A 23,792-nucleotide genomic window follows, 5' to 3' on the forward strand; every position below is an offset into this window, starting at 1 on the left:
AGTTAGTAATACAAATGTAATTTATATGTTAGGTTCACTTATTCATGTTTCCTATAATGAGAATAACCACTTTTTCAAGAAGCACACTGTAGGAGTGTCACAATTAAATTAAAAATAGGAAGGCTTAAAATCTTTTCTGTGTGTTTGTGACAATCTAATTCAATGCATTGAGTACTTACTCAAAGTAAGTATGGAAAAATCAGAACCACAATGAGCCCACATAAATAGACATGTAAATAAGTGAACGACGAGAGGGAATTGTTAAACTTTTAGGACTAAAATAGATCTTCTTCACAATCCACGATAAATTTCTCATGTCAGTTTTTTTACTATTTTTAGGAATATTTCTACTAATGTCAGTGAATTTAAAACATTTATTTAATTTAGACCACTTTGAGAAAATTCCTTTTGCCTGTTTAAAAACCAACCAACCAGCCTCCTCTTTAACTCATTTTATACCTAGGGTCATTTCACGGAGTCATGGAATAGCATAGGCATGTAACTTCACACCTCCTGTTATATTACAAGCAGGCTTCTCTTACCATGCCTATTAGGTGATCTTGAAAGTTTGAGAGGAGATTAGTACTATTTGCACAAAGCCCAAAGGATAGTGGGGAGGGAGAAGTTAGCTCTTGTTGGCAAATCAATATTGTCCCCCTTTTAAAGGAAAATTTCTCAATTCAGAGCATTTCAACAGAAGTTTATTTGCAGGAAACATCAAATGGAGGAGTGAATAACACCCTGCATATATTATTCAACTGTAAAAACAGTTATTTTAGAAAAGCAGCTGCTTTTCATCAATTTATGTATCAAAACATCTAGATTTATGTTATTCTGGCAGCTACATGCTGTGAAATGCTGGTATCTGGGTTTGTAGTCACGATGATGATATAAGCTAGCATTTGCATTACTAATGAAGGAAATAACACCAAAACCTCACCTTTTTCTTAAGCTCCCTCTTCTCATCACCTGGCGGAGGTGTGTTTGTGTTTGGGCAGCTGCTGTCCCTCTGCACAAAATCTGCCTGGTTGTAGAGGTGCAAATGTAGAAGCTCAGTTAACGATGCTAAAAGCTGCAGTAACTTAGGCATGGATGTTTACTACCAGTGGTTTGGAGAACATTGCTGATATAGCTGCCCCATGGGCATCCATCTGCTGCTTGCTTTTAAATGCAGGATGGGCCTTAACTGAATACGGCTTCATCAGAGGGGCTTCTACAGGGTATCAAAAAAGACAGGTTTGATGCCATGGGACTGGCACCCCTCTTCATGATTCTCCAGAGAAACTGGCACTTCTGGAAACTCATTCACTAATGGAAATGGAAGCAATTATTGAGCACTAAGCGGGGATTGCTGTAATTTATGTGCAGTCCGAACAGCCCTGTAATATGAAGGAGGTAGATTTAGAGCTGCAGAATTAGATGTTTTGCTTGTGCTTGACCATATTTTTGGATGGAGATATTCAGATAAAGAAATGGGACAGATCTTCAGATGGAGTGTATTGATGTAGCTCTTTCGACTTCAGTGGAGTTGTGCAATTGGATCCAAGCTGTTAATCTGGCCACTGATCATCATGGCTTGGCTTCGCGAACGAAGATCTAGGAAGGAAATCCACGTCTTCTGCAGGCACGCTGGTGGCTGACTAGGCCTATGCGGGACAGGCAGCTCCTGCCACTACGGCTGCAAATATAGGTCTGATCCGGGATAGGTGCTGATGCGTCACGGTTCTTCTTCCTTCTCCTTTTGTCCTCCGTACAGGCCCTGCCGGTATCTTCGAAGAAGGAGGTGGCCTGGTGGACTGTGTGCCGCCAAGAGTTGCGATCAGCTGCTTGTGTTGCCCACTGACGGTGATCGATACAACAAGCAGTTAGGGACTTCTTCAGAGAGTCTTTGTACCGCTTTCGTGGTGCCCCTATGTCGCGGTAGCCAGAGGACAGTTCCCCATACAGCACGATCTTGGGTAGGCGGTGGTTCTCCATCCTGGTGATGTGCCCTGCCCAGCGAAGCTGTATCTTGAGGACCATGGCCTTGATGCTGGTGACCTCCGCTAACTCGAGGACTTCAATGTTGGCGACGAAGTCACTCCAATGAATATTGAGGATTGTGCGGAGGCAGCGCTGATGGAAACGCTCGAGGAGACTCAGGTGACGACGGTACGTGACCCAGGACTCAGCGCCATACGAGAGAGTGGTCAGCACAACAGCTTTGTAAACGCTGACCTTCGTGTCTCTTTTGAGGTTACTGTTGTTCCAGACACGTTTGTATAGTCTGCCGAATGCACTGTTTGCTTTGGCCAGCCTGTTATCGACTTCTTTGTCGATCTTGGCGTTAGACGATATCATGCACCCCAAGTAGCTGAACTGGTGGACAACTTTCAGTTCTGTTTGTTCAATGAAGATGCTTGGTGGATGGTGCTCCTCGTGGGGTGCGGGCTGATGAAGGACTTCAGTCTTCTTCAGGCTGACTTCAAGACCGAAGATCTGAGCAGTTTTTGCGAAACAAGACGTAATTCGCTGCATAGCTGCCTCTGTGTGAGCAAGGATGGCGGCATCGTCAGCAAACAGCAGCTCCTTGATCAGTTTCTCCATGGTCTTTGTATGGGCCTGCAAACGCCTCAGGTTGAACACGCTCCCGTTGAGACGAAAACAGATGTATACGCCATCAGCGTCGTCAAGGTCCTCTGTGACCTGCTGGAGCATCATGCTGAACAAAATGGTGAACAGCGTGGGAGCAAGAACACAGCCCTGTTTCACGCCGTTTGCAATAGGGAAAGGCTGCGAGAGGTCGCTGCTATGTCTGACTTGTCCGAGCTGGTCTTCATGAAGCTGGATGATCATGGTGAGGAACTTCGGTGGGCAGCCTAGTTTTTCCAGGATTTTCCAAAGTCCCTGCCTGCTCATGGTGTCAAACACTTTTGTCAGGTCCACAAAGGTGACATACAATGCTTTGTTTTGCTCCCGGCACTTCTCCTGAATCTTCCTCAGGACAAACACCATGTCTGTGGTTCCCTGGTTGGCTCTGAAGCCACACTGTGTCTCTGGGAGGTGATCTTCTGCTATCGCGGGTACCAGTCTATTCAGCAGTACTCTTGCGAGGATTTTGCCGGCGACGGACAGAAGTGTTATGCCGCGATAATTGGAACAGTCTGACTTCTCCCCTTTGTTCTTGTACAGGGTGATGATGACTGCGTCCTTGAGGTCATGAGGGAGTTTACCCTGCTTCCAGCAGTAGACGAAGAATTCATGGAGTTTGGTGTACAGTGCTGGGCCTCCGTTCTTCCATACCTCAGGAGGGATGCTATCAACTCTTGCAGCTTTACCACTCTTCAGCTGTTCAATGGCTTCCTCAGTCTCTTGTAATATTGGTGCCACATCCAGTTCAGTTTTCACTGGTTGTTGTGGGATGCGGTCAATCGCTGGTTCTTGGACTGAGCGGCTAGCATTGAAGAGGGTGTAGAAGTGCTCAGACCAGTGGTTCAGGATAGAGTCCTTTTCGCTGAGCAGTTCTTTCCTGTCTGCACTCCGCAGGGGGCTCAGGATTTGGTGCGAAGGGCCATATACCGCTTTTAGAGCTTCGTAGAATCCTCTGTCGTCGCCAGTATCAGCGCAAAGCTGAGTTCTTACTGCAAGGTTGGTCCACCACTCGTTCTGAATCTCTCAAAGCTTGTGCTGGAAAGTGCTGCATTCCAGGCAGAAGGCTGCTTTTTTGTGCGGGCAGGATGGTTGGGCCAGGTGGGCCTGGTGTGCTGACCTCTTCTTTGACAGCAGCTCTTGGACTTCTAAGTTGTTCTCATTGAACCAATCCCTGTTCTTCTTCATGGAGAATCCAAGGATATCTTCAGATGTTTGCAGAACAACGGTTTTGATATGATCCCACAGCACTTCTGGAGCCGGAGGCGAGTCTGCTAGGCAGCTCGGTTCCTCTAGCCTGGATCGTAGGCTCTCCTAGAAAAACGCCTTGACCACAGCAGACTGAAGGCTGCAGACTTTGAGCTTCTTCCTTGGGGCGCCACCTTTCCTTGGTTTGGGCTCAAAGTGGAAGCTGAGTTTGCAGCAGACAAGGCGGTGGTCTGTGTGACACTCGGCGCTGGGCATTACACTGGTGAGAAAGACATCTTTTAGATCATGCTGGCGCACTAAGATGTAGTCTATGAGATGCCAGTGTTTTGACCGAGGGTGCATCCAGGTTGTCTTCAGACTGTCTTTCTGCTGGAAGATAGTGTTGGTAAAGGAAAGCTGCTGTTCCACGCAGAGTTCAAGTAACAAGCGTCCATTTTCATTGCAGCTGCCCACACCATGCCTTCCAAGTACGCCTTTCCAGGTTTCTGAGTCTCTTCCCACTCTGGCGTTGAAGTCACCCAGGATGACAATCTTGTCAGCAGCTGGAACATTCTGCAGAAGGCTGCGTAGGTCAGAATAAAACTTGTCTTTGTCAGCAGGGTCTGCCTGGAGAGTTGGAGCATACACACTAAACAGTGTGGCGTGTTGCTGGTCACGAAGTGGTAGACGCATTGAGATGATGCGGTCAGAGTGGCCGGTTGGCAGCGATGGAGTCCCCGATCATGAAGCTGACACCTGAAAGGCGTCTCTCTGTCGCTGGTTTGCCTGACCAGTAGAGGGTATAACCTGTGCCATTCTGTCTTAGACTGCCTTCCTCTGAAAAGCGGATTTCGCTAAGTGCGGCGATGTCAACATCCAGCCTAGTGAGTTCGTGCGCAATTAAAGCGGATCGTCGCTCAGGTCGAGTGCTGTCGGCTGAGTCTAACATGGTTCTGATGTTCCAGCATGTGAGTTTAAGTCCTTTTCCACCTTTTAAGGCGAGTGGGATGCGCCGTTGATTCTTTGATATAGTTTGACCGCATATGGAGATGCCCGTTGACCGCGGTAAGCCAACTGGGGGAGAAGGAGACGAGCTTTGTTTAGGCCACCTTTTCTAGGCCCCTCTCCATGTGGAGCAAGCAGTGCTGTCCCTAAAAAAGGCTGCTTGGTCGCTCAGGGTGCTGCCGAGTGATGATGTCATCTCCAGGTCATCATCAGACGACCACTAGCACCTGAGCCGCCTGCATGCAGGATTGAGACTGCGGCTGGCAGTGTCATCTTACACCTGCCGAGTTCGCCCCTTTCCCATCGCTACAGGACTTAGTGAGACTGGGGGAAGTAGACGTGAGTATTTCCTTCTTGCCTGCGCAAAGGAGTTTTCAAGTGGAGTGCAGTGTGCGCAGAACTGGCTCCACCCTTTAAACCCGGGGTTCAGCTGCCATGGCCTAGCAAGCTGGGACAGTGACAGCGAGGTCCTCGGGCTGTAGGTTTTACATCAGAGTTCCCTTCTCCTAGGCAGACGGCCTTCCAGGGCTAAAGAGATCCACCTTCCCTGCTATTTCAAACCATAGCTGGTAGGCCACAGCCGCAATCCACAATAACGAAGTGGTGCGCCTTGGTCCCGAACACTTGGCCGTTGGGTCCTAACAAGACCCTTCCGCCCTGGCCGGTGACTCTGTCGTGGGAGTTCATTCGCTCAGTGATGCAGTGTAAACATCACCCCCTCACGTCGTTTAGCCCGCCAGCTGAAGCGGTTTACTGGGGTGTGGCACTAGGATCCAGACGTAAGAGATTTAGGAGATGGATGAGGACCAGTGCTTCCGTCCACTCAAAAATTGAGTGCAGCTACCAGAAAAACAAAGGTACTACCTCTACCCAGAGCTCCCTACAGTTGGCTCTGAAGCCACACTGTGTCTCTGGGAGGTGATCATCTGCTATCGCGGGTACCGGTCTATTCAGCAGTACTCTTGCAAGGATTTTGCTGGCGATGGACAGAACATTTATTTTAAACATCAGAAAAAAGCAAATTCTGTGAAAGTGATATACTTAATGCCTCAAAGTTAAGTTTTCAGCGTTTATTTTAATAAGACATTTGTTGCTGATGTGGCCATTTAATGTTCATTCTCTTCTTGTAATCAGAGCATTTCCGTTAGCAATAAATGAATTAATTACCAAAATCCTTCTCTGCCACAGAAGTTCAGAGGATTGTAGTGGGTGTTAGTGGTAATTGTCATTATTTAAATAGTGGGAAGTATAATTGCTACCTTCTAAAATAGAAATTTCAAGTCTTGCTAAAAACAGGAAACATAATTGTTTCACTGGAAATAGATTCCATTATGTTTTAAACTTGGCATGTATAAGAAAAAATTAATTATAGTTACTGGCCATTTATTTGAAAAATTAGGAGTTAGAAAAACTTTTTGTTTTGCAGTTTATTTTAAGTTTAGCACAAGCCTTTGCGAACCATTTAAAGCTGAAATTAAAGGAGTTTCAGAATTGCATGTATCACTGTATTTAAGAATGTATTGAGTATATTATTGTTTAGGATGTGTATTGCTCAGCTTTATTAATGCTTCATCTGTCATTTATTATTCCGCATTTGTGTGCGAACGTGTGTTTTGAGAGATGTCAGAATTCCATTAATATTCTGGTGAGGAACGTTTCTGTTTCTACTCTGTACAGTATGGCTATCTGAATATCGTGGTTGGAGCAGTAGAGAAGTTGCTACTTTGACATTTGTCTCTAATGTTTGACTTCATGTAATATAGCTTCTTAAAACAGTTTCCTTTTACTTTTCACTCATTAGGCAGAGATTTCTTTTGATATTGATGAAGATGGAGAGAAATTTGATGTAGAGCTCACTAAAAACCTCCAAGGATTAGGAATAACTATTGCTGGTTACATTGGAGACAAAACCTCAGGTAATGTTAATAAATCCGTGAAACTTGCTTTTTATATATCTGCATCTTAGAATAGTTCACATGCATTTTTAATTTGATTTTAAACTTTTTGGTACTTAAAGAGCAAAAGCTCCATCCAACTCCTTCTCTCAATATTTTAAAGAATTATTTTAGGAATTGCAACTTCAAATAGGATAGAATAGAAAAAATCATTATGAAACTCTGTTTTAAGATTTTGTAGCAGTCTTGAAAATGACAGCTAAAAGTCTCCTGCTTCAGTGTACCACAGAGTGATAAAGGATCTTGTTAGCTCCACACTAAAATGCAGAGGTATGTTACAAGGTCTAGATAAGGTCTCAGATAGTGATCTTCCAATTTTTTAGAAGTATTTCGGTGCTTCTGTGCAGCCACAGCTATTCGTTAACAAGGCTTTTTGTGGTTGGAGGCATAAGTAAAATTACCAGCTTCTTTCTTAGATAGCAAAGTTTCCTCATACACGTTGAACCTCTCTAGTCTGGCATCCTTTGAACCTGACTGGTACAAAGAATTTGCTGGCCCGTAAAAGGTCAATATTGTCTAGCATCAGTACCAACACTTTCACTGCTTACTGGGCGCTTAGATGATATTAAGGGGGTAAAATAGAGCTAAATGAAAGAACAGAACACTGAGAGCCAGGACTGGTGACTGTAAACAAATGTTATGGGACTGTGGGAAACTTGGCCACACCATGAAAAGTGGACATCCGGCTAATTAAAATCATGCTGGACCGCGTATGTTGCTGGGCCAGAGAGTGTCAGATTAGAGATGTTTAACCTGTATACCAATGTGCAGTGGAACAATTCAGTTAGCAACATTTCAGAGACACATCCTCATTTCAGAGACACATCCAACATTTCAGAGACCACATCCTTGCTTTAGTGAGTCAGATATGAGACCAGGAAAAGGGGAATAAATAAATTGTTTTCCTTCCAAGCTGTTATGATTGAGGCTTCTTTTGACCTGATAGGTCACTAGACTACAATTAGATGTCTGCATTACTACTCAGAACCCTCAAAAAGGATGATGATAATGTTTACTATAATAACAGATATTTCATATGATCAAAATGTAATTCCTTTACATTTTTTTCAATACGTACTGGGATAGAAAACACAGCAGCAGCTATTTGAGAATAACTATGGGGCAAGGTATGATTGTTTAAATAATAGTACAGTATTTATTTGCCTCATATATATGTATAATAAGTTTTTACATCAGTTCTCTCAAAATATAGTTGAAATTATAAGAAGAATAAATTACTTTATGTGCACAATAGATTTTTTTTTTCCCCAAGAAAACTCATTGGGCCAGATTATGCTTTGAGTTGCACCAGAGCAAGTTTAGAATAGCTCAGATTAATAGTTTGTCGAGATTTGCAATAAAATGGTGTAAATAAAAGCAGAATTTGATTAACCAATTTAAAAATAACATCAGCTAGGTCTTGAGTAGTAATTTACTCTCTCAAAAATTTCCTTTAAAATGAAAGTAAGTTTTTAAAAAAGGTCATCTACCTTATAATAGCTCTATAAATTTTTTTAAAATGTTCAAAATTGCATGTCACATTTCAGCCAAGAGAGATTTTTGAGACCGCTAGAAAAATCTTAAAACAGTATCATGATTGCTCCTATTCTATCCTATCTGAAAGTACAACTTCTAAAATAATCCTTTAAAAGGTTGGGGGAAAGGAGTTGGATGAAGTTCTGAGATGATAGTATATTTGCTTACCTCACACTGATAGCAGATTTTTTTGAGGGGAGGGGAAAATATTGTTGCATAATTTGGACATGTTTGGTTTTAAATAACTTTGTTTTTTAAAATCACAGAACCTTCTGGTATTTTTGTGAAAAGCATTACAAAAGGCAGTGCTGTTGAACATGATGGTAGAATCCATGTTGGAGATCAAATTATAGCTGTAAGTAAATATGGACATAAGATTTGTACAGCCAACTCTTGAGTATGTTAAGTTATTTGCATATGAGAGCCTAGACAAAGGGGGGGTGTTTAGGAGGGGGAGGGCTATTTTTTGTTAGATATACTGGTATCATTTTAGAATACCTATCCAAAGAGATAAAGATTGGGTGTGAATGACAGCTTCTTTATTTTGATTGAATATTTTGTGTCACTATCTTTCTGGTCACGTTAGCCATATAAATAATTGGGGAATTTTTGCTTATTTTGTAAGAAATCAATGACACTTTGTTTTCTCTTGACAGTAGAGAGTTCTGTACTTCTACAGAATACATGCTTGTTCCGTATTTCCAAATTGACCTACTAAAATATTCCATTATCGTTCTTTAGCTCTTCGGAGATGAAATACAATCTTTCTTTAAAAATACTTATGTTGAGGGTTGAAAACCTGGAAAGTTTTTTTTTTTTTTAACTTCTCTGGATGTTCTTCATTAGATGCATTGTGCGGGGGAATTCAGAATACAAATGCAGGAATCATTTTTGTCTTGGAGATGTCAGAACTGGCCTCTTACCTATGGGCAAAGTAAAAAGGAAACTAGAGTATGTGTGCGCGCACACACACAAACTTCATTATTTTAATCTTGTGTATGTGTTCTGTAGAGAAGGCAATTTCTTGGGTGAAGGGATATAACATCATTGATAAGTTTATAAAAGATAAGGATAGCAAAAAGAGAGAGGAATAGTTTAGGATGTTTTTGGACTTGGAGTAGGAGGAGGAGTGTGTTACTAAGAGATATGGAATTAACTTGAGCAAAGGAAAACTTAGGCTGAGTATCAGGAATTAATTTAAATTTAGGTTTATTAGACCATACAAGAGTTTCACAGTGGTGGAATCCCCATTGCTCAGCCCTTTTAAAACAGTGCGCTAGCCAAAAAACCAAAACAAAATAAAAAACACCAAAACCAAACAAACAATCTTTGATTGGCTTGGGAATTGGATTGATGGTCTAGAGCAGTGTTTCTCAACCTTTTTTGCTCATGGACCCCTTCTGAGCCTCGTTTACCTCTGTCATCCCCCTCATAGCCGCTGTTAGTTGGAAAAAAAAGGTACATAATTTACCTAATGTTCTGTTTTTTCCATGTGTCCCCCTAGAGGTAGGGCATGGCCCCTGGGGAGTCATATGGCCCACGCTTGAGAACCACTGGTCTAGAATAAAACAGCTTTTCCATATCTAATTTACGTGAAGCTGAGATAAAATACTTAATAAACAGAGAAGAGGGTTTGAAGTTTTAATATGGCATACAAATAGGAATAGTTGTACAGTAGTAAGAAATGCTTCTGTTCTTCCCTTCTCTTATGCTGTAATTCAGAAGACATCTGTACTTGTCTCCCCCCCCCCCCCCCCCCGCTGCTTTTTTTGCATTCAGCTTCTGGACTGTTGGGAGCCCCAGTGTGAACAGAGCTACTGGGAGCCTACCAGCATTTTAAGTGCTTTGCTATGTAATCTTGATCAGAATTGGCCTACGTGATAAAGGGCTGAGAACACTGGTTGCCATGAGAGTCAGCTATTGCCAGTATGGTGGTGGTAGCAGCAGGGTATTATAGACACAATGCCTGGTATACAGTAGCATTGGGTTTTATGCATTTGCCCTCGAGTTGTTTTATACTCAGATTAAACAAGTTGTGGCCTTGGCATTTTATTTTGCCTTAGAGGAAAAATGTGGGTTTAAAAAAAAAATATTCTCTCCATGTAATGGCTTTCTGATTAATAAGATATTTAATCTTTCAGGTGGATGGAACAAATCTTCAGGGCTTTACTAACCAACAAGCAGTAGAGGTTTTGCGGCATACAGGACAAACAGTTCGACTCACTTTGGTCAGAAGAGGGCTTAAGCAGGAAAATCACATTCAGCCCCTTGAGGACTTCACTGCTTCTGTTGAAAAGGACTTAATTTTCCAAACCATGGATAACAGCACAGCCAAAGGTAATTAAAACTGGCTTTGCTTTAAATTAGGTGGAAATATTTTTCTTCGCAGGATACAAACTGGAAATGTTGAACCTAATTAATTCTTAATGTAGCTCCATTGGGTTCAGTGCTGCTTCAACAAGGATGAATTTGACGTGTTATATTTTAGTCAGTTTTGAGAATCAGCAGCATTATTCATTACACTTCTGTCGCAGATTTTGAAATCTGTGCACTAGTCTCTACTAATGGTCTTTCAAGTCCTTGCATGACGTGAGGCAGAGAGTGCAAAGTTGTGCTGTGGCTCATGTGAGTGAAGCTGTTTATAAGGACAAGCGCTGTTAGCAAAGACTCATACCCCTCATGGGAGCAGGCTATAAAAGGGCATCTGGTAGAGGATGGGCACATCCTGTCTTGGACAGTACTTTTAAGTACATTAAACATACCCCAGTCAGAAGTCCTTGTGAAATGTTAGGCTTGCAAGTGACTGAAATTCAGATAAGTAAGGTATTAATGGAAGTACCTATTAATTTATCATGTATCTCAAGTAGTGAATATATGTGTACTGCCAGTAATTCGTTAATATTTTAGATGATATAGTGCCCTATCATACAGACTCTTGATGCATATAAAGAATTCTTAAAACAACTCATTTAATCCATTGATTGTTGTCAACAGAAATAGATCCCAACTCACAAGTTAAAGCATAATCGCCCCCTTCATGCAAAATCTTGTGAGACTAGACCATTTACACTGTCTTCAAGCTTTAGCTCTCCTAAGGCTCAGCCAAAGGCTATGAAGTTTATTTTCTTTATGGCAAGAGCCCTCCTTTGAAAATAATGTGCTTACTGTCCTAAGGTTTCCAGCCTGTTGATAGCAGTTCAGTTAATCTAGATTTGCCGTATTTGCACATAAAGGAAGAAGTAGTCCATGAGTTGATCAGAGTCCAAGGATATGTGACATTGTACAAGTTGAACCTCTGTGAAGCAGGACTCTCTGGCTACGTCTACACTGCATCCCTCTTGTGCAAAAGCCTATGTAAATGAAGCACAGATTAGCATATTGCCACACTTCATTTGCATAATTAATTAGGGGCTGATTTTGCACAAGAGTTTTTTGCCCCAAACCTCCCTCTTGCGCAAGAGCTGTTCTTCCTGAAAAAATTAGCTGGGCTGCCCGGCGGGGACATCAGGTAAACTGGGCTGGCAGCAGGGCCAAGTCTGGGGAAGGGCAGTGGCAGGGATGTTGATCAATGTCAGTACCTTGACAACAAAAAAGAATCGATACATCAATGTTAAGGAGACTTGCATTTGTTCGGTGTCCATCAATTATGTCCTTATACCTCCAAATAACAATAATGGATCCAAAAAATTATGGATGTTCTACTTTTATTGAAAACTGATAATAAAAACATAACATTTAAAAGAAAATAATAACATTTTTAAATGTGCCACATCCTGCAATCATTTCTTCAACACTGAAGAACAGAGCCAGAGCCTACAAGGCATTAAGAGTCCTCCTACCCAGCTCCATTGGTAGCATGGACTCTTAGCATCTCACAGGATGGCAGAGATCTTGATGAGCATTAAAATGCCTAGAATGGCTGAGGATCTTTTTCTTTTCCAGAACTATGTGAAAGAGAACAAGGATCTCCTCCACTGCCGTGCAGTGCTGCTATGGTACACGGTGGAGAGGACAGTAAACAACAAAAATCAGGTTCTTAATAACATTCCTTTTTCCTTTGAAAAAGCACTGGCATGTACTGATTGTTAAAGAGCAGTCATTTTGCACAGGTTCCCTGGTGTTAACTGCAGTATACGTATCAGATTTTCTAGGTCAACAATGGAAATAACGAAACCTAGAAGAGTGTTTGGAAATTCTGTTTGTACTAAAGTAAATATTGTCATTAAGTGTAATTGTATATACTTAGGCTAAGAGTTGTGTCTCCTTGTTTAAAGCAAAACATGAGGCAGTCTTGCTTTAGCAAATATCCTTTTAGTTTAGTAAGCTTATTCCAGTTGCTCTTACTCACTAGATTCTTTATTTTCCATGTTAGGCATTTTCATCCCAATCTTCTGTGACTATTCAACACTAATCCCAGGATTTGTAATTCTTCTGATCTACTTCCCTGTGATATATCTCCTAATTATTTTCGGGATCTCTATTCTCTGATAGTGTTTGAAACTGAGACCATTCTTGCTCATTGAAATACTTCGAGCTTCCCGTTCTCTTTGCTGCAATTTTTATTTTCTAACTCTATTCACTCTAAAAGTTCTGCACATTCCATACGTAGAGAGCAGCTGAAAAATGTCATCCTAGTTAATGCTCTAATTTGCTACTTTTCTGAGTTCTCTGTCAGCCTGTTTTCCATCATTCTAGATAGATGATCAAATGTATTTATTAATTTTATTTTTAAAAGTGGTTCCACTCAGATGTTCGTTCCCAACTGAGTCTTCTGATCTTGGGAAAAATATTTTCAAACTTGAGTATCAGTAGACATATAAATAAATATAAGTGCCTTAATATAGGCTAGAGCCAGGATTTTTGAAACAGCCTAGAGAATGAGAGAGACAGTTCCCATTGAAAGTTGATGAGGCAACTGTAGCTGGGATTTTGACATGAGCCTATCATTACACTCCCATGTTTGGAGAATTTGTTCTTAATATTGTTCTAACAATTCAATCTTTGTAGCTTTGTTCTAGTAGCTTATTCTATACCCTTCTATGGTCTCACTGGTTTGTGTCCGTGTCCCCATGAGAATTCAGATTTCCATGTGTGTATCTCTTTGCTCTTCTATCTAAACACTTTTGTTTCCCTTCCTAGAATTGTATCAGTTCAAATGACAAAAAATGAACAATGCAGAATTTCTGTTTCTTTGTAGCTTTCAGTTGCATATACATTTTACAACATGCTAGAGTGACTGGAGTTTACTGCCTTGATTTACTAGCATGTGATTGTTTCTCACAGCATCTGCCTCTTTTGCTCCCTCCTCCTTTTCTAATAAAGCCTTTGTTGTTCCCATAACATCTGATGCATGTATTTCTCTTTTATGAAGAAAATTTGACTCGGGGATTTCATTCTTCCACTGCCCTCTAGAGACCACAATTTCTAAAGCAGCCTCTAAATTTGTGTTTTCAGTTCTGATGGCATGAAAATTCAGATTCATGTGTGCAAATTGGGTACTTACACTCTTGCCATGGAAACTGGTCCACATGAGCACAGAGGCCTGCTCATGAGGAGCAGTTTGCAGTATCAGAGCTGTAAATACTGAAATACCGAACTGGTGCATGCACTCTGTAACACAGACATTTGGGATATGCTTATAACTTATTCCTACAAATGTTGAGGTTAGGTTGAGGGTACTTCCGAATATTTGGCTCCATGTGTCATTCTGTCTCTTTTTGTTGTTGTTCTAGCTTTTTGGCTGGACTTCATGCATTTGGAAAAATTTCATATATTAAGACTTTATACTGTCTCTTACCATGACTAGTTTTCGTTTTACATCAGCACACAATAGTATAATTTAGATATGCCTATTATATAATATGATTTTGTTACACTGAAAGTGTACATCAGTAATAGAGATGTGGCCGTGTTAGTCTAGTCTAGCTGAAACAAAAAACAGGACTATGTAGCACTTTAAAGACTAACAAGATGGTTTATTAGGTGATCAGCTTTCGTGGGCCAGACCCACTTCCTCAGATCAAATTGTGGAAGAAAATAGGCATGACCATATATAACAAAGGGATACAATTAAATAAAGTGAACACATATGAAAAGGACAAATCAAATTCAGAACTGAGGTGGAATGGGGGGGTGTTTAAATGTCTGTGAGCTAATGATATTAGAGGTGATAATTGGGGAAGCTATCTTTGTAATGTACATCAGTGTAATAGATAAAAAGAGCATTTAGAGCTACCGATGTTATAGTCTTTGACTCTTGGTTCAAAAAAATGGAGAAATTTGCAAAAAAAATAGAATGTACTTGCAGTTTCTCCATTCATAGAAATGCTGATGTTACAGTAGAAAGTAACCAAAGAGACCCTTAGGGTCTTAGTTATTCAGAAAAGTCAGACAAATGAGGACTGCATTCTTTTGAAGAGAGAAGTTGAAAGAAGCTTCTTGAAGCATACACAGCACTGAATGGAATAAATGAGTTAGTAGGTGCTAAAAGCTGTTCGGGCTAGCTTTAAATATAAAAAGCAAAGACACAAAAGTAGTAGTATTTTTAGGAAGAGGCCTTCACTCTGCGATTATGTAGTATTTGAAATATAAATCTAAGAGCAGCAATAGAAACAAATAGTATAAGTAGTTTTTAAATATTTTGACATGTTATGTAGATGAAATGTTTGTGTGTTGCAGGTAAAACTCTAAAGCCATAATGGAGTAAATTATCTTTCCAACCCTTTTTCCATATTAAAATTTTTAATGTGCATGTATGTTAAATCTAAACCTGGGGAGGAAACACATTGCAAGTTGAAATAATGTATGATAGCTTTTCCAGTATTACGAAATACTGTGCAAGTTTTGCTACAGTCCAGGTACTTTACTCACTATAGAAATAAGATTGCTACGTTTTCACTGTAGTAATCTTTTAATACAATTTCTAGGTTTCCATCTAACTTCCACAGGAGAAGCAGTGTTACAGAATAAATGGCAGAGGATTATGGGTGCAAATTATGAGATAGTGGTATGTAAACCCTAATTATTACTATTAAATGTTCTTGTTAGTGCTTATCAGTAACATTTACTACAGTAAAATGTATACATGCAAAAAATGCAAAATTGAAACTACCAACTCACTAAATGTGTGTTTTTTTCCATTTTAAATGCCAAATATAAAGTTGTAATTTTTCTTCTAAATGTATTTTTATGTAGCAAGCCAGACAAACAAAAATAAGCCCAGGCTTCTGAGCTTTTCTGTTTTCCAGAAAATGGATTTTGTGGGTGCTAAAACAATTTACAAATTTAGTGAGTAATTTTGGCCACGTGAAAAAGAAAAGTGTCAAAATGCTTTGACGTTTTTGAACAAAACATTTTGACACTTTATTTCAGAATAGCATATTGGAAATGAAATGTCATTTCATTTTGAAATTATTGATTCATATCAAATGTTTTGTTCAACCTGAATAAAAGATTTTCATGTTGGAAAGAAAAACATGAAAATATGCAATTTTGGTTCATAATGAACAATATTTATTTCAGGATTTTGTTCTGCTACTGAACTGAAAAATCAGTTAGTCACTCAACTCTACTTCGGGATCTTCCATCTATAGTTTGTTACCAGTGAATTATTTTGATTGATATATGATCAAACTACTGTTGATGCATTTATACTGAAAAATCAGTTAGTCACTCAACTCTACTTTGGGACCTTCCATCTATAGTTTGTTACCAGTGAATTATTTTGATTGATATATGATCAAACTACTGTTGATGCATTTATAATAAACAACAAAGAAAACAATGTAGGGATTGGTTTTTCAAAATTGAATACCCACAAATATACACAGTCAATGACTTCAGTATTGCATATATAACTTTCTTGTACAGTGACTGCATTTAAACAGGCTCAAAGGGGTAATTTTGTGTAGTAACTGGATAATTATGTAACTGTCCATTAATACAAGCAGTTACAGTATTTGTATATGCAATTCTGAATTGATGTAGAAAGAGCCTACCCTCTTGTGCAGTCAGTATAGAGGGAGGCAGAATTTCAGTTTCTGTGCACAAAGACTTCTTCTCTGCACTCCCTGGAAATATGCAGCATCTTAAAGGAGTATGCAGAGCAGGGGAAGGTGAGTTCATGGCTCCGATCTCTTCATCCCCATAAGGGCTGTGTCCAGACTCAAGGGTTTTTTCGAAAAAAGTAGCCTTTTTTCGAAAAAAATTCTCCTGCGTCTAGACTACAGCTGCGTTCTTTCGAAATTAAATCAAAAGAACGCGGATTTTCTTTCGACGGCGGAAAACCTAATTTCACGAGGAAGAACGCCTTTTTTCGAAAGTACTCTTTCGAAAAAAGGCGTTCTTGAATGCAAACAGGGCTTTTTCGAAAGAGAGCATCCAGACTGCCTGGGTGCTCTCTTTCGAAAAAGCGGCTTGCTTTTTCGAAAGTACTGCTTGCAGTCTAGATGCTCTTTTTTGAAAGAGGCTTTTTCGAAAGATACTTTCTAAAAAACCTCTTTTGAAAGAGGCTTGCAGTCTAGACGTAGCCTAAGTGACTAGCAAAGCTGAGATCTGTAAATGTAGTAAATTCCATTTTACAGATATGTTTGGCATATGTCTGCTTGACAGCTCCAGTAGGAAAGTGTCTCTGTAGAATGCCTAACTGTCCATGTCTGTTGAGTAGGAGACCTGAGAGACACAAGGTGAGTGAGGTAATAGATTTTATTGGACCAGCTTTAAGTTCAAAAGTGTTGTTCTTCAGGGCTGGGGAGAGCTCTGTGGAACTCAAAAGCTTGTCTCTTCATCAGCCTAAGTTGGTTCAATGAAAGATATTTTATCACCCATCCCCTCTCTCTGGTATCCAGGGACTAACACAGTACAACAATGTTGCAAACATAGAAGACATTTCCCTTTTAAAATACCATATTAGCCTTTGTAGCTGTATACTTTCTGCTAGATCGAGCCCTTTGATTTTAGCCTTCATTCCTTTTATACGACTTTCCACCTGGATACCTTTCATTTATATGGTAGTCTTTACTACCAGCATTTGCAGTCCTCTAAGTAGAATGGGAAGTTACAGCTGGCTGCTTCTTTTCAATGTCTATTGTTGTGATTCCATCTTGTGTTTGATGTAAAACTAATGAGCAAAGATGCTCTTTCAAATGAGTGAATTTGTAATTTAAAAGCAGAATATATCTGACTACCATTTTTATATGTGAATTTAACTGAAAAATAAAAACGTCTTTTTGTGTGCTGCATAAAACTTTCTCAATATGTTTTTAGGTGGCTGAAGTTAACAAATTTAGTGAAAGCAGCGGGTTAGGCATAAGCTTGGAAGCTGCAGTGGGACATCATTTCATCCGATCGGTTCTACCAGAAGGGCCAGTTGGACGATGTGGCAAGCTGTTTAGTGGAGATGAGCTATTGGAAGTAAGGCAGAATTCCCACTTTATTTTGGATCCCTTATATAGTAAGGTTCTGAAAAGGCAGTCTGATTTCTTACATCTCATTCACTTTTGGATGTGGCATCTCTTGTAACACACAATTCTTTAAATAAAATATAAAAAATGAGCAGCTAGTAGTTGAATTTCAAAAGTACAGTATCTGTTGGGCCAAGAAGTGTACAGACATTCAGGATTTAGTCAAAATAAAATTTAAAGACATTGATTTAAGTTTGGTTTTCATGAAGTCAAGAGACGCTCTCGTTCAATAGGAATTATTTCAGGAGAGTTCGGTGGCCTCTGTTATGCAGGTCGTCAGTCTAGATGCTTAGAGCAGTTCTTTCTGTCCTTAACATCTGTAAATCCATTGAGACCTTTTTTTTCTTTATGCCAGCAAGTTTATTCTCATTTTTATTCTTTGTGTTTTTATGGAATATGTTTTGTTCTGTTTTTTCCTCAGGTGAATGAAATATCCTTGCTTGGGGAAAATCACAAGGATGTGGTAAATATTTTAAAAGAGCTGCCTATCAAGGTGACAATGGTCTGCTGCCGTCCCATTGCTCCACCCGTCAGTCATTCAGAGTTGGAAAATCTGACCCTCTCTGAGGTTCAGCTCACAGAAAAGGTACTACTGTTAATTGAAAAAACAGCACCTCATGTATTTGTTTTTATTATAAAATGTACCTTATTATAAACTTACAAGATTTTGTGTTGAAATATTTGAAAGACTATTATACTTTAAAGCAAAATTAGTGATGAAAAGGAGAAACTTTCTTTCAAATCATGTATTAACTCACCAGCACAGATTCATGCAAAAGCAGTGATTGCCTTGCATCATGCCTAAGGTTCAGTGTCTGTTATGGGTGTTTTTAATAAGAGTCAGGGACAGGTCGCAGGTAGTAAATAAAAATTCTTGGAAGTGGGGACTCCACCTTCAATGCAATCTTGAGCACCATAATACAGTAAACTTCCAATAATCTGGCACTTTTAGGACCCAAGGGGTGCCAGATTATCAGATATGCCGGACTTTCAGAAGGGGGGGGCTATGAGGGGTCTGGGGTGGGGTGGATGCCCCCCCAGACTCCTCATAGCCCTCCCCTTCCGATAGTCCGGCTCTGCCCCAGGCGTCCCTGATTCAGCCGCTGCTGGTCAGTTTCAGCAGCGGCTGAATCGGGACGCCTGCAGCAGAGCAGCTGGAGTGCTGCCCGGTTGGTCCAGTAGCGCCGAGGAGCGGCGCTACTGGACCAACCCGACAGCACCCCAGCTTCTCTGCCCCAGGTGTCCCCAAGTCAGCCACTGCTGATACTGATCCACGGCTGACTTCCTGGAGTCAGCCGCTGGTCAGTTTCAACAGCAGCTGAATCGGGATGCCTGGGACAGAGCAGCTGGGGCGATGTAGAGTTGGTCCCCGCAGCACCACACCTCGGCGCTGCGGGGACCAACCCGGCAGCACCCCAGCTGCTCTATCCCGGGTGTCCCCAAGTCAGCTGCTGCTGAAACTGATCAGGGGCTGATTCCAGGAAGCCGGGGCAGAGCAGCTCTGCCTCCGGCTTCCTGGAGTCAGCCACTGGTCAGTTTCAGCAGCGGCTGAATCGGGGACAGCTGGGGTGCTGCCGGGTTGGTCCCGCAGCCACCAGGGGCAGCGCTACGGGACCTACCCGGCACACCCCAGCTGCTCTGCCCCCGGCTTTCCTGATTCAGCCGCTGGTCAGTTTTAGCAGCGGCTGAATTGGGGCAGCTGGGGGCAGAGCAATTCCAATGGTCTGGCTGCCCGGAGCACTTCCGGGATCCTGATGGTGCCAGACTATCAGGAGTGCTGGACCATCAGATGCCGGACCATCAGAGTTTTACTGTATTGTCATTTGAAAATGAGCCAACTTTAAATCACCAGCCCTACAAGAACTCCCAAGGTGAACTATTTGAAGAAGTTACTGAACTTGTGCAGTAATGGTGATTTTATGCAATATGTGTACCTATCGGTGCTCCACCATTCCCCCTCCCCCTCTCTACTTTAGAGTTCTTGTCAGTGACTCTGGTGGAAAAGGGACTGAGGGAGGTTAGCTCCCATGTGCAGGGACAGTGCATGAGCGGGTCTAATGGACACTGATCTCAAAGTTTTCTGATCAGCAATGCAGGAATGCAAAAGCACCTACAGTGGAGCACCCATAGGAGGACACATCAGGTGAGTAACTTCTTGTCACTGCTCTTGACGTTGCATCTTAATGCCTTGCTGCTATTGAGGTGACGTGTTTGGTATCATTCTTAGGCATGCAGATGGTATTTCAGATTATCAACATAAGTCTAACATTGCCTCTTGTATGTATACCCCACAGTGTTAGAATGTGGTTTAAGGCATAATTCATTACCTTGGAAACTATGTTTGCGAACTTTCCCTACTTAGCATATCTGCATGACAGCTGTTAAGAGTGTTGGAGTAGTGTGTAACTGTTTCTGTAGAAGGAGATTCACCATAAATCTTGACTTCTGTGCTTATTTGGCATATGGAGCAACATTTGTCTTCTGACTGCTAAGCTTCTGTATTCCACTAAAGCAGAGGTGGGGCCACTAACCCACAGAAAAATCAGTTGAGGGCTGCACACAAAAACCCCTTGCTGATGTGGTGTTTTACTGAGGAGAAAGATACTCCCCACATTCTCCTCCCACACCAGAGCCTAGGGGGGCCCTGTCTAGTAGATTTTGTGAGCTCCAGCCCTATGGTGGGACAGTGGCTGGACTGGAGTACCAGCACTCCCCAGTGCAGCTGGGGCATGGGGGGCTCTGAGGGTCTGGATCCAGGCAGGCCGGGGGGCTACATCCAACCAACAGGCCTGAGCTTCCCCACTAACGGAATGGATACTGTGGCTTTTCTTTTCTTCTATCAAATCCGTTGGAACAGGGTGTAGGTTGCAGATATGAACTGTACATTTTTTCAGATGATATGCAGAAGGATTAAATGTGCAGTATAAATCTGCAGACAGCTAAAGAGAGTGATTAATTTTGCATGAAAGAATCCATTTGAATGCACAATACTCCGTGTTGGGAGTGCAGTTTACTGTGGGTTTGCATGAGTTATGACTAGCATAGAACCTGTTTCGCTTTGATATTAAAACACTTGAGCAATGATGTTTAATCCTTCTGCATTAGGCTTATTATATACTTTTGTTTGTTATACTCCCTGGGTAGTCAGCATCATTAGATATAATGGAATATAACCTTTGAGATTTATTTTCATTTTGGTGTGCATCAGTTGGGTACTGGTATAAATGAAATTTTACATATATCACATTAATATTATGAAGGTGGGTTTTCTTTGTCTTTTCAGTCTCATGTAGACCTGGATGAAGTCATTGGCTCCTCAGAGACAGAGGCTACTGGCTTGGAAGTGGCTGATGTGGGTCAGAGTACTGACGAGGTGCAAGGATCTCCTTTGGCAATGTGGGAAACAGAAATACAGCATGTTGAGCTGGAGAAAGGGAGCATGGGCCTTGGCTTTAGCATATTAGACTACCAGGTAATGTCTGTATTCCTGATTGCATGAATATATTTGGTATTGAATATAGATTGCATCCATCTTATAAATATATATTTTATATGTGACGTGAATGAAAACCAGACAATATTCTTATATGTTAAAGTAAGCCGGTAATAAATGTTTCATACTCCTCCTGGATGTTACTCAGATATCTCATTAACAATATTCTTCATTTCTCTTAATATAGTAAAAGCACAGGCTATCCGTTTCTCCCAAATAAATTAATATCCATATAGAGGGCTAGATTTTTAAAAGGCGCTGCTTCCTATTCTGTGAGTGCAATGAGCACAGTTCAGTGAATTCAGGGATTCTAATCATATGATTTGCTTCAGTTAAGCTTTAGTTAAGTTCTGAGAGGCACAAGTATTCGAGTTTGCATTAAGGATGTTAAATTTAGATTAATCTACTAATTGAATAGTCGTTAAAGGTGCCTCCGCCTTTGAAATGTACAAGAGCCCAGCTGGGCTCTTGCTACATTTCAAAGGTGGACATACCACGGGGAACACGGGGCCATCAGGGGACTCAAGCAGCCCCTGGGGCCCCATGCTCCCTGCTTTTGAAATGTACAAACGGCTCTGACATTTCAAGAGTCTCTTGCACATTTCAGGAGCCTCTTGTACATTTCAAAAGCAGGGAGCGTGGTCCAGTGGGGGACTGCTTGAGTCCCTGCTCGCCCTCTGCTTCCATGATGCTTCTGCTTTTGAAATGTAGCAAGAGCCCAGCTCTTGCTACGTTTCAAAGGTGGAAATGCCACCAGTTTCCCCCCACAGAGATGGTGCTGGGGGGAACTGGCTTTTAAGCTGTCTACCCCCCTTCCTGCCTCTTTCTGATAAGAGGCAGAAAGGCAGCCCGGGGGTGGGGGGGGAAGAGAGAAAGTGACTAGTCGGGTCACTAGTCCACTATCTGATAAGCATAAACATTCAGAGTTCAACTGATCTTTCTTATGGGAAACACTTGATTTCTTATGGGTAGGCTAGGGAGTTGGTCTTCTCAAAATACACCCCACAGTATTATTTCTTTACATAGTGAACAATTAAGGAACACAATAGGGTAACATTATCTAATAATGGCTGCATGTTCTGGAGATTGTCAGAGAAATGTATAATTCTTGTAAATATTCTGATATTCAATATGAATATATTTCATGTTGAACAGTTCTTTGAGATTTCATGAAATTAATTCACTTCTCTTCGCATATACAATATGGAAAAGTCATTAACAATATTTATGGTTCTTTCTCAGGAATATTTTATATTTATATTTATTTTTTATATTTGGAAGGAATTTTGTCTTTATTTCTAGCAAATTTTCAGTTAATTCTTAATTTTGGCTATAGTTATGGTTGCATTAGCATGGTTTTTTTTTGTTCATAATATTGAATTCCTCATATTGAATAATGGGTTAACTATAAGCAGATTCCTTGAAAAGGGAGATAGTCAGTGTGATGCAGGTAAAATGCAATCCTATTTCAGATGACAGTATAAATATTCTTGGATGAAGTTTTGAGGGATGTTGTCCTGTCAAGTAATGTCTCCAAAGAGATGCGAGTTACACTACACCCTGTAAGACATTAGTGTGTGTGTGTGTGTGTGTGTGTGTGTATGTATCCATGGGAGACCTCTATTTTTAATTTATACAAAAATAGAGATTTTTCATGACGGTATACATACATATATATACACACACACACACAGGTATTGGCATGATATAATAAGGTAGGGATCCATAAGAGAGAGAGAGAGCATGAGAGTGTGCATATATACACATATAATCACAAATCTCTACCTTATTAGGTCATGCTAATTCCCATGGGTTCTTAGAGATCTTGTCGTTTCTTCATATTTACTCTCAAGAGTCACTTGTTTCCATATTTTTTTACTTGTACAATTTGCAGTATGAAGCTAGTACCTTTTCCAGTACTTAATATATTGGCATAGAAAGTTGCTACGGTATCTGGGTTGAAGTTGCTAAATGTGTTGATCTGGGAACCACTATGTAATTTAGTGTTTTAACCATTAAGCTTTTAGAATTCATAAACTTATATGTATTATATAATATCTGTGCTTGACCAACAGAATTAAAGATACATATTGTGGAAAATTAACATCTGAAATTCTAAATACAATCTTTTTGAGGGAGATTCTGTGCAAAATTGTGCACATACAGTAGAGTCCAGATTATCCGACCTTCGTTTATCCGACCCTCCGTTTTATCCAACATAGCCATACCACTGCTACTTTGTCTGTCAGTGTGCCCTGGTCCCAGCCCACTGTGGCCAGGCCACTCCTTTGCCTGTCATGGTGATGAGTGCTGGAGGGAATTGGGGGCCTTCCTCTTGGCAGGCGGCAGTTGTAGGAAGGGATACAATGGGGGCGACACAGGGGCAGCCATGTAGGCTGCTCCATGCTCAGCCAGAGCCACTCTCCAGGGGCTTCCACAGCCAGGCCATATCTGCCTCAGCCGCGCTAGCGATGCTTGCTTGGTGGTGACACGCAGCCCCAGCCCTGCCCGCGGATGGTGCATCCT

The 23,792-nt window shown here is 41.1% G+C and overlaps 1 protein-coding gene across 8 annotated transcripts in view; it reads left to right on the forward strand.

Annotated features, from left to right (window-relative positions):
- The window catches only part of MPDZ (multiple PDZ domain crumbs cell polarity complex component), a 137,894-nt gene that overhangs the window by 35,666 nt on the left and 78,436 nt on the right, over positions 1-23,792 (forward strand). For all 8 annotated transcript variants that reach the window (XM_075931575.1, XM_075931580.1, XM_075931578.1 and 5 more), the window contains exons 10-17: positions 6,623-6,737; positions 8,579-8,667; positions 10,454-10,649; positions 12,255-12,344; positions 15,239-15,318; positions 17,577-17,723; positions 18,195-18,359; positions 21,057-21,245. In XM_075931575.1, the coding sequence (XP_075787690.1) occupies positions 6,623-6,737; positions 8,579-8,667; positions 10,454-10,649; positions 12,255-12,344; positions 15,239-15,318; positions 17,577-17,723; positions 18,195-18,359; positions 21,057-21,245 (1,071 nt within the window). The remainder of the gene's footprint in view (positions 1-6,622; positions 6,738-8,578; positions 8,668-10,453; positions 10,650-12,254; positions 12,345-15,238; positions 15,319-17,576; positions 17,724-18,194; positions 18,360-21,056; positions 21,246-23,792) is intronic.

The sequence above is a fragment of the Pelodiscus sinensis genome, chromosome 6 (assembly GCF_049634645.1).
Source record: "Pelodiscus sinensis isolate JC-2024 chromosome 6, ASM4963464v1, whole genome shotgun sequence".
NCBI classification, from domain to species: Eukaryota; Metazoa; Chordata; order Testudines; family Trionychidae; genus Pelodiscus; species Pelodiscus sinensis.